The 12159-nt window shown below is 42.2% G+C and overlaps 1 protein-coding gene across 4 annotated transcripts in view; it reads right to left on the bottom strand.

The window, feature by feature from the left end:
• The window catches only part of LOC307123396 (sodium- and chloride-dependent GABA transporter 2-like), a 24474-nt gene extending 12621 nt beyond the window's left edge, over positions 1 to 11853 (bottom strand). The window contains exons 1-8 of one of the 4 annotated variants that reach the window (XM_079811918.1): positions 11774 to 11853; positions 11495 to 11682; positions 11280 to 11414; positions 9005 to 9145; positions 8420 to 8498; positions 8196 to 8328; positions 5579 to 5713; positions 2346 to 2449 (exon numbers count right to left, since the gene is read on the bottom strand). In XM_079811918.1, coding sequence (XP_079668044.1) covers positions 2346 to 2449; positions 5579 to 5713; positions 8196 to 8328; positions 8420 to 8498; positions 9005 to 9145; positions 11280 to 11414; positions 11495 to 11682; positions 11774 to 11802 — 944 coding nt within the window. In that variant the 5' untranslated portion in view covers positions 11803 to 11853. The remainder of the gene's footprint in view (positions 1 to 2345; positions 2450 to 5578; positions 5714 to 8195; positions 8329 to 8419; positions 8499 to 9004; positions 9146 to 11279; positions 11415 to 11494; positions 11683 to 11773) is intronic. The other 3 variants (XM_079811919.1, XM_079811920.1, XM_079811921.1) reach the window with 3 other exon arrangements.
• Between the last annotated feature and the right edge of the window lie 306 nt (positions 11854 to 12159).

Here is a 12159-nt window from a genome sequence, read left to right as displayed (position 1 = left end):
GAACAAAATTAATTAAATTTTAATTAAAGTAAATGTTATGTTTTCTAATCCAACTAATTGAACAAGTATAATTATGAAATGGTTACATTTAAAAAAATAATAATAATTAAAAACTACTAATAAAAGCACATCCTAAAAATATTTTTTTTTAAATAAAAGTTAAAATGAAAAACAGAAAATATAAAAATAAAAGCTAATATAAATATTAATAAAAACGTCTTTAAGTTACATTGTCAAAAATGATTTTACTGGTAAAAGACAGTAAAAATGCTACGGTTAAAAACATTTAACTGATTAACAGAAAGTTACCGTACTATATTTGATTCATCATGTGACTTTCATCTCCACTGTGATTGGTGGTTGTCAGTATATATCAAAGGTACATAACAGATATTAGTATTTCAATAGGTTGGTAATTTAAAAAAAAATCAGTTAACGAAATACGTTTTTTTAACTGTAAATTTAACTTAAATCTGTAAAATGTTGCTACCATATTTTGAACGGTAAATTTCTGTCAACCACAGCTGCCAGTTTTTTTACCGTTAATTTAACAGAATTGTTTACAGTGTACACGTAATTATTACAATATAAACCTTTAAATGATACAGTTTTATGTATAATGTATAAAGTGCTGTCCCGTAAAACCGAGAATGTTGCTACTGTATTTTTTACGGTAAAGTTCTGGCAACAATAGCTGCCGTTTTTTTTACTGTAAATTTAACGGGGATTTTTTTTTTTTTACAGTGTACGTATGTAAGCCTGTTCCCTTTTGAGGAAGTGACAGTGTGCACCGGCGTCTGAAGCATGTGTGGAATCACACCAATCCTATTGGCCGATGGAGGTCAGGTGGCGCAGTGCAACGCATCAACAAGACTATAAAAGGGCATTTACGTCACAGAATCACGATTCGAATTGTCTTAAAGGTGTCATGAACTGACTTTTTTTTTTTTATACTGTTGTCTGAGGTAAACTTAAGACGTTTGAGTGGTTTTTACATTCAGGAACATCATAATGAATAAGTAATAGGCTATTTTTTGCCTTGGTTTTGATGGGCGTGCCGCACTGAAGACTTGGAAGTAAACGCCCATGTCTAGGATTGGATAATATTTGCATATTGGGCTTTTAAAAAAGTCAGAGCCCTGGCCCATAACCTTACAAGTCCGAGTCTGATCCCGAATGAACCAATAACAGCTTCTCCAGCCTGTGACCGCGTGCTAAGGTGTGTAATCAATAGATATCAAACGATCTGTAACAATGCAATACTAACACATATAAAAACATGTTTTACTCACATCAGTGTGTTGCACCATTCCTGTCAGATCCAGAAGCACAGCATTGTGTTTTAATCTCAATATGTCTGCAAATCCAGTCTCCACCTGTGTCTTGTTTACAAACGAATCCGCGGTTAAATGAAGTGAACAAACACGCAATGTCTTACACACGTGAGCTGGAACCGGCATGTTTATTGCCCGACCCGTTTAACTCCATGAGTCGGTGGGCGGGGCTTGAGGCGGTGCTTCTGCATTCTATGATGTCAGTGGTCGACATATTCTGAGATCTCTCGTTTTCTGGGCCTGGTGTCAATAAACGCTTTTCTTTGACTAACAAGGACGTTTTCAGCTCTGAAACTTACAGGATATTCTTATATCACCATGAACTTTTATATATCAAAGGCTCAAGGGAAAGTTGATTTCCCAATACATCACCCCTTTAAGAAGGGAACCGGGTTACATATGAGACATTCCCTTTCGAGGTAACTCAACGCTGCTTCAGGGAATGGGAATAATCCCCACCATAATGAACAAATGCCTGACAGACATTGTTGAAGTACACATATGCGCAAACACAGAAGGACTTGCGAGCCTGGGGTCGAATTCATGTCCAAACTGTAAAGCCTTATGACTATAAATAAAGCAAAATGAGTCGAACAGGACATACAGTTTAGACAAACAATCCCACTGAAACAGACATGCGGCTTCTGAAGATAAAGAAGCTGGTGACATGCCCTTTTATGGTCTTGTTACGATTGGTCACCTGACCTCCGTCTGCCAATAGGATTGGCGTTATTTCACACGTGCTTCAGACACCGGCGCACACTTCAACGCCTCGTTCCCTTCTCAGGGAATAAATAACTGCACTATAGCATTACACTTGCAATGCCTGGGTCATGGGTTCGATTCCCAGTGAATGCATGAACTGATTAAACATGTGTTTTTAATGCTCTTTGGATAAAGCGTTCGCCAAATGCATACATGTAGATAAACGAAAATTAACAGGAACATGAATTAGAAAAGTAAAGTTGTCAGCGATTCATGTCGATGTTAAGCGTGAGAGGAAGGACGCACTTGTAGCAGTCGTTGTTGAATTTATTGTAGCTGCCCAGAGCCGTGAGACTTCCCAGACAAATGCCATAGGAGAAGAAGATCTGAGTCCCTGCATCCATCCATACCTTCAGAAGAGAGAGAGAGATTTAAGGTTGTACAACAACAAAAAATCATAGTACTAATTTCCCCTAGCTTTTTCTTGTCAACTTTTGTAAATAACAGTTATAGGAACTGAAAATAAGTCGTCTGTGACACAAAAAAACGTTTAGTTGAGTCAACTTGACATTATTTGTTTTCTGGAGAGGTGCAACTATTCTTTAACAAATCCTTTGTAGTTGAGCCAATTCAAAAAATTGTGTCTATTGGAAATATAAGTTCTTAAGAATGAACAGGTTTAGATGTTGAAAGTTTTATTGAAAATCATTTGGTCGCCATTATGGGGATCAGTGTTTCCTTTGGTTGGGCAGTTTGACTCTTTGTGTGAGTTTGTGGTCTTTAGCAAAACACATCATTTTTTGCTAAGAAAGAAACCAAGATGATCAAGTTTTCAGCCTCATAAAATCAAATAAATCAATGATCTCATTTCTGACCGAAAGTGAATATTTTTTTTTTTTATATTTTACCAGCAGCAGATCAGACATTCTGAATTTAAAATACATTACGGGGAAAAAAGTATTTTGGCACACAGACATCAAGAATCAGCATATGAATCTCAACAATGGTGACATGCTTCATGCCGCAATGCATGCTGGGAGCCAACATGGTATTAAAATCATGGCTCCCAGCATGCTTTGTGGCATGAAGCATGTCACCATTGTTGAGATTCATATGCTGATTCTTGATGTCTGTGCGTTTCCCACAATGTATTTAAAAATCAAAGTTCAGAATGACTGATCTGTTGCTTAAAAGTTTTGTTGTTAAATATAATATATTATTCACAAATAATCACTTTTGATATCTACTCCTCTTTATAATGCTGTTATCACCTGATCATTTTTGGTTATGGCTTTCTTAGCAACAAATTATGTGTTTCAGTAAACACTGTTACAAAGACCACAAACTCGCCATAAAATGCCAAGAGTCAAACGGCCCAACTCAACAAACACTGATCTCCATAATGGTGACCAACCATTTTCAATAAAACATCTACATCTGAACCTGTTCATTCTTAAGAACTTCTGTTTCCAATGGACACAACATGTTGAATTGGCTCAACTACAAAAGATTTGTTACAGAATAGTTGCACCTCTCCAGAAAACAAATAATGTCGCGTTGACTCAACTAAACTTTTTTTTTTGTGTGTCACAGACGACTTATTTTCAGTTCGTATAACTGTTATTTACAAAAGTTGAGTCAACAAGGAAAAGCTAGGGGAAATTAGTACTAAGATTTTTTTTGTTGTACACTCAAAAAAATGATACGTTCGATTCACTTTTTTTTTATGTCAACAGGTTCCACATAATTGGGTTATGTTGTATTAATTAACATTGTTTATTTCAGTAAACTTACGTTTTTTACGTAAGGTTAATTCAATGCCATTTAGTTAAATAAGGTTAACATTCTTAATTTTGTCCAAAAACTATCCAATTTAATTATTCTAAAATGAATATAAAAAAGAAACCAAAACAAGTAATCAGTTTAATTGATTATTTTTATTTAGTGAAATACTATTTTTTACAACATTTACAAAACCTTGATCTTATTGGCTAGCCAGAAGATGGTTTTATTACATCCATGGCATGCCCAAAGTACACTCTAAAAAATGCTGGGTTAAAAATAACCCAAGTTGGGTTGAAAATCGACTAACCCAGCAATTGGGTTGTTTTAGGCAAACATTTAACCCAACTGCTGGGTTAAAACAACCCAATTGCTGGGTTAGTCGATTTTCAACCCAACTTGGGTTATTTTTAACCCAGAATTTTTTAGAGTGTAGTTGTTTGTTATTATTAAAACAGCTTTAATTGTTATCATCAGGTCCTCAGCCCGAGCACACGCTCTACACTTCACCACAATAACATCCAAAAACACTAACATAACACAAACTTTTAAATACTAACATAACAAAACATTAAGCATTAAAAAGTCTCTCCATTTTCTCATCTTGTTAAAAAGGCATCAAATAGCACTTTATTTAAACATTTATTCAGCCCCTTTGCAAAGCATGATGGGAAGGGAAAGTCTTGTTTGATTGGGTTACTTGATTGAAACAAGTTATTTCAAAATGAAAACATCAAGTTATGTCAAAGAGTAGTCAGTTTAACAAGAATCAATTACATTTGAACCAGAAACCTGATATAATTGTGTGAAATCAAGATGAATTGCTTGAATAAAGTGAACAGCATCATAAAATCATACGAGATTTTTACAATGTGGATTTTTTACAATGTCTTTTCAACTTTACTGAAGACTTTACTATGACGTTTATCTCCCGTTTTTACAAGCAGCCTCAGAGATAAACATGACACAACTAGTCACTATTTAAACAAATCCTCTCCAGTTCTCACAGACCAAAAACTGAACAGAAATCATAAATAATTCAATGATAAATCAAATCCGAGCTATATATGTAAACTTTTACTCCAGTTTCAATTTAATGGTGCTATAATGTCAAAGTAATAACGCATACTACCTGAACATATGAGAGTCTCAGTTATTATTTTCATAAAAGGCCAGCAAACATATTTCAATGATTAAAAATGATCATAAAAAATACAAATTATTTGGTTTTGTCCTCCAGTGTCAGTGTCTCTGAACCCCTGAAACCCCTTGAGTTTTCTTCCTGGAACGTCATAATATTCCTCATTATAATAATTCATAGGGGCGAATCCATCCCATCCATCCATCCATCCATCCAAAATATTCCTCATTATAATAATTAATACGCAGAATAAAGGGGCGGGCCTGGTTGAGTTAGTTAGTCGTGTTGAAACTGGTGGTTATGGTAAAGAGCGGGACATTTCCCAAACTGACCAATCACAACACACCGCTCCAGCCGACCAATCAGAGCACAGTGTGCTTTTCAGAAGGAGGGGCTTCATAGAGACAGAGCGTTACTGACAGACTGGGAAGAGAGGAGCCGCAACAATGGAGAATATGAGGAAATAATTAACATCCAAGCAGGAAAACCTGCTCTAGTAGAGCCAGAAACAACATAATAATAATAATAATAATAATATGCCGTCTGCATGTTGCACATATTTGTTTCTAGACTGTGGTATTTGTTTTACTCAGGAGATCATGTGACACTGCGGTACCTGGGGGTCCGTCAGCCGTGTGTGATTGGGTTTCAGGTAGTAAATAATCCCGTCCATGGCCCCGGGGAGAGTCACGCCACGGACCAACAACACCAGCAGCATCACGTACGGGAACGTGGCCGTGACATACACAACCTACACAACAACACATTAAACACGCGGCAGAGATTTAAAAGCTAATTACATAAATGGTTTTCACAAAGATCAGAAGTGGCACAATTGTGTTGACTGAAGACTGCAGTAATGATGATAAATTCAGCTTTGATCACAGGATATAAATTACACTTTACTGTATATTCACATAGAGAACTGATGATTTGAATTGTAAAAATATTTCAGGTTTTTACTGTGTTTTTGATCAAATTATCTGTCTATCCATCCATCCATCCATCCATCCATCCATCCATCCAATCCAATCCATTCAATCCACCCATCTACCCATCCACCCATCCAATCCATCCATCCACCCATCCATCCATCCATCCATCCATCCATCCATCCATCCATCCAATCCAATCCATCCATCCACCCATCTACCCATCCACCCATCCAATCAATCCATCCATCCATCCACCCATCCATCCATCCATCCATCCATCCATCCATCCATCATCCATCCAATCAATCCATCCATCCATCCATCCATCCATCCATCCATCCATCATCCATCCATCCATCCATCCATCCATCCATCCATCCATCCATCCAATCCATACATCCATACATCCATACATCCATACATCCATACATCCATCCATCCACCCATCTACCCATCCACCCATCCAATCAATCCATCCACCCATCCATCCATCCATCCATCCATCCATCCATCATCCATCCAATCAATCCATCCATCCATCCATCCATCATCCATCCATCCATCCATCCATCCATCCATCCATCCATCCATCCAATCCATCCATCCATACATCCATACATCCATACATCCATACATCCATCCATCCACCCATCCATCCATCCATCCATCCATCCATCCATCCATCCATCCATCCATCCATCATCCATCCATCCAATCCATCCATCCATCCATCCATCCATCCATCCATCCATCCACCCATCCACTCCATCCATCCAATCCATCTTTCCATCCATCCACCCATCCAATCAATCCATCCATCCATCCATTCATCCATCCATCCAATACATCTATCCATCCATCCACCCATCATCCATACATCCACCCATCCATCCATCCATCCATCCATTCAATCCATCCACCCATCCAATCAATCCATCCATCCATCCATCCATCCATCATCCATCCATCCATCCATCCAATCCATCCATCCATCCATCATCCATCCATCCATCCATCCATCCATCCATCCATCCATCCATCCAATCCATCCATACATCCATCATCCATACATCCACCCATCCATCCATCCATCCATCCATCATCCATCCATCCATCCATTCCATCCATCCATCCATCCATCCATCCATCCATCCATCCATCCACCCATCCACTCCATCCATCCATCCATCCAATCCATCTTTCCATCCATCCACCCATCCAATCAATCCATCCATCCATCCATTCATCCATCCATCCAATACATCTATCCATCCATCCACCCATCCATCCACCATCCATCCAATCCACCCATCCACCCATCCAATCCATCCATCCATCCATCCATAAATCCATCCACCCACCCATCCACCCACCCATCCATCCATCCATCCAATCCACCCATCCATCCATCCATCCATCCATCCATCCAATCCATCCATCCATCCATCCATCCATCCATTCCATCTATTCATCCATCCACCCATCCATCCAATCCAATCCATTCAATCCACCCATCCACCCATCCAATCCATCCATCCATCCATCCACCCATCCACCCATCCATCCATCCATCCATCCAATCATCCATCCATCTATCTATCCATCCATCCACCCATCCACCCATACATCCACCCATCCATCCAATCCATCCCATCCATCCATCCAATCCATCCATCCATCCATCCATCCATCCATCCATCCATTCACCTATCCGCCCATCCATCCATCTATCCACCCATCCATCCATCCATCTATCCACCCATCCATCCACACATCCATCCATCCATCCATCCATCCATTCGTCATTCATCCATCCATCCATAAATCCATCCATCCATTCATCCATCCATCCATCCATCCAACCACCCATCCATCCATCCATCCATCCATGCATCCATGCATCCACAATCCCTCCCTCCATCCATCCAGGCATCCATCCACAATCCCTCCCTCCCTCCATCCATCCATGCATCCATCCACAATCCCTCCCTCCCTCCACCCACCATTCATCCACCATCCATCCCTCCCTCCATCCACCATCCCTCCATCCAAAATCTGAATAGAAAAAACGTTTTGTCTTCGATAAAAAAGTCCTAGACTAGTTGAAAGGAGGATCTTCTCTAATGCTAATGTATAAACGCACTACACACACAGACACACACACACACACACACACACACACACACACACACACACACACACACACACACACACACACACACACACACACACACACACACACACACACACACACACACACACACACACACACACACACACACACACACACACACACACCTTGCCGGTGGATTTGACTCCTTTCCAGACACAGAAGTAGCAGACGATCCACGCCAGCAGCAGACACGAGGCCAGACGGAGGTTCAGCGAGCCCAGATGATCTACACTCGCAGACAAATCCAACACCTCACGTCTGGAGACACACTCAGAACACACACACACACACACAAACCATCAAACGCTTCAAACAATGAATCGTGCACACCATCATACCAGACACTCACTCCCAAAACTCAATGACTGGAGACGTGGCGTTCTCAGAGACATCGCTGACGTTGTGCCGCTCAAAGCCCACGCAGGAATCTAGAGGAGATCGCAGCACATTATACATGAGGATACTCACTCCATACCTTCATTCCTCTGGACTGAATTATTGCTCCTATCTCAAATAATTGCGATTAGATCGAATAACCATGATCATACGATTAATCAATAATCACAACAGACCTAGCTGTAAAATAGACGGCAGCTGTAGATGTTTAAAAAAAAGGCTCAAGCTAATAATTCAAATTGCACAATGTGTAAAAAATGTGTTTTGTTTTGCTGTGTGAAAAAGTCTCTCCAAAAGCCCGCCCTCCGAAATCACTGTGATGGTGCTCTATGGGTGGGGAATGAGTTCTGTCCTGAGTGTCAAGACGTTTGGATAATGGAAATTAACTGGGCCAAAATTCAGCCTAAATCTTGGCCCGCTGCGCTCACATGACCACACAGATGATGTGAGCGTTCTGACACGCTGAAGGCACAGCCTAGCAACTCAAAGTCACATTAGGATATACTCGATGTATATGTATGGGAAGTGTGTTTCTCACCTGTGTTCCAGGTGTTGTTGCAGTGCGCCCAGGGAAGCCGCGTCTGGAAGCTGCTGCACAGGTAGAAAAGAGCCCAGGCCAGAATAATGATGTAATACACACAGCTGTGTAAGATCATCACCTGACTGGCGTAACCCAGACCTGCAGTAACCAAACCATCCGGCCACAAACGTTATTAAAACTAAAATGCACAACTCAAACTCAAAATAGACACAGTTCCATCACACGCAGCAAGATTTTGGGCTTGTGTTCAAGCTTTATGTAGTCATTTGACTTGAGTTATTTCTAGCGCAGAAGAGGGTCCAAGACAACACACTCAGTTATTAGTATTGAGATGAAGAAAACTGCTAGCCAACCAGTCTAAGCACTGTACAAGAGAGCATTTCGGATATATTGGAATAACATTATGAGCACCGACCGGTGAAGTGAGTAACACTGATGATCTCTTCATCTCCGGTTAGTGGGTGGGATATATTAGGCAGCAAGTGAACATTTTGTCCTCAGAGTTGATGTGTTAGAAGCAGGAAAAATGGGCAAGCGTAAGGATTTGAGGGAGTTTGACAAGGGCCAGATTGTGACGGCTAGACGACTGGGTCAGAGCACCTCCAAAACTGCTGCTCTTGTGGGGTGTTCCCGGTCTGCAGTGGTCAGTCTCTATCAAAATTGCTCCAAGGAAGGACCAGTGGAGAACCGGCCACAGGGTCATGAAGGACCAGTGGAGAACCGGCCACAGGGTCATGGAGGACCAGTGGAGAACCGGCCACAGGGTCATGAAGGACCAGTGGAGAACCGGCCACAGGGTCATGAAGGACAAGTGGAGAACCGGCCACAGGGTCATGAAGGACAAGTGGAGAACCGGCCACAGGGTCATGAAGGACAAGTGGAGAACCGGCCACAGGGTCATGAAGGACAAGTGGAGAACCGGCCACAGGGTCATGAAGGACAAGTGGAGAACCGGCCACAGGGTCATGAAGGACAAGTGGAGAACCGGCCACAGGGTCATGAAGGACCAGTGGAGAACCGGCCACAGGGTCATGAAGGACAAGTGGAGAACCGGCCACAGGGTCATGAAGGACCAGTGGAGAACCGGCCACAGGGTCATGAAGGACAAGTGGAGAACCGGCCACAGGGTCATGAAGGACCAGTGGAGAACCGGCCACAGGGTCATGAAGGACCAGTGGAGAACCGGCCACAGGGTCATGAAGGACCAGTGGAGAACCGGCCACAGGGTCATGAAGGACCAGTGGAGAACCGGCCACAGGGTCATGGGCGGCCGAGGCTCATTGATGCCCGTGGGGAGCGAAGGCTGGCCCGTGTGGGTCGATCAAACAGACGAGCTACTGGAGCTCAAACTGCTCCAGAAGTTAATGCTGGTTCTGATAGAAAGGTGTCAGAACACACAGAGCATCTCAGTTTGTTGCTTGATGTGGCGGCGGAGGCAGTGATGCTTTGGGCAATGTTCTGCTTGGAAACCTTGGGTCCTCCATCCATGTGGATGTGACTTTGACACGTCCCACCTACCTAAGCATTGTTGAGACCCTGTCCAGCCTTTCATGGAAACGGTATTCCCTATGGCTGTGGCTCTTTCAGCAGATAATGCGCCGCCACAAAGCACAAATGCTTCAGGAACGAGTTTGAGGCGTTGACTTGGCCTCCGAATGCCCCAGATCTCAATCCAATCGAGCATCTGTGGGATGTGCTGAACAAACAAGTCCGATCCATGGAGGCTCCACCGCGCAACTTACAGGACTTAAAGGATCTTTGGTGCCAGATACCACAGCACACCTTCAGTGGTCTAGTGGAGTCCATGCCTCGACATGGGGGACCAACACAATATTAGGTCATAATGTTAGCCTGATTGGTGTATAACTGAGTGTCGTCTGCGTATAATATATAATATTGTATTTACGAAAATTTTTGCCTAAGGGGCACATATACAACGAAAATAAAATAGGCCCAAGTATAGAAGCCTGTGGCACACCACTATGTAATTTATCTGATGTAGAACACAAATTTCCAATGCAGACCGAAAATGATTTATCCTTCAAAAATGATTTAAACCAGTCTAAGGCGGTACCCTTAAAACCAACATCATCCAAACGCCGCCAAAATCAATGGTATCAAAGGCAGCTGTGAGATCGAGTCGAATAAGGACAACTACCATTCCAGAATCAACTGCTAATAAAATACAGATTGTTTCAAAGCAGTCGCACAGTAATAAACAGAGTTGCACGATTCATCAATTGTGCTACTTTAAACAATTCAAACATATAACCTGCAAAAAGCGGGCATATTTTCCTCCATGCGCCGACTCCTCCCAGACTGGTGAACTGACCCAGCGCCGTCTCCAGCAGGAAGAGCGGAATGCCACACACAACCAGGAATAACATGTACGGCACAAAGAACACACCTGTCCGAAGGATTATGGGATTTGAAGTTATAAGCAAAACACACAAGAGCATGAATATTGTGATGTTTACATAAAAACACCTCCTCCGTTCTTGTAGCACAGATATGGGAACCGCCACACGTTACCCAGGCCGATAATCTGTCCGGCAACAGCCAGCAGGAATTCAGCTTTACTGGCCCACTGACCGCGATCCTGCAGCTGGTCGCCGCCTGACCTCTGACCCTCAGCGACCCGTCCAGCTGTGATGACATGGCAAACCGCAGCACACCTGCAGACAGGTCACAGAAGCAGTGGATCGGGACAGTGCATGGCGTCAAAACGTCCCGAATGAGACACACAGATACAGACGCTAAACTTACATGGCAACGTTATGTGGCTGTGATTTCATGCTCTTCCGGCCACATGGACACAGTTATCAGCTGAGCTTGTGTGTGTGTGTGTGTGTGTTATCTGAGATGTTTAGGGAGGAGCGTCCCTAAATAGGCACTAATGCGAGTAGCACATTCAGCAGGAGTGGCTGCTGTCATGTTGGGTAAACCCCTAACAACATGATAACCAAAAAACTTCCCTTCAAAACGTTCAGCATAGTTATCATTTCCTCAACAAGTACTCCCCAAATACTTACAACACCAAATAAATAAGATCTGATTGAAAGAATTGTCATTCCACTGATTCAATGCTGATTAGAAGTGGGCCACAACTAATTACCCAGGATGTTGACTTAGTAGGAGTGGACTGCTTTTGT

The sequence above is a fragment of the Gobio gobio genome (assembly GCF_949357685.1).
Source record: "Gobio gobio genome assembly, chromosome: 3".
Taxonomy (NCBI): domain Eukaryota; kingdom Metazoa; phylum Chordata; class Actinopteri; order Cypriniformes; family Gobionidae; genus Gobio; species Gobio gobio.
Note: the sequence above shows the minus strand (reverse complement) of the source record. Positions and strands in the feature narration are given on the sequence as shown.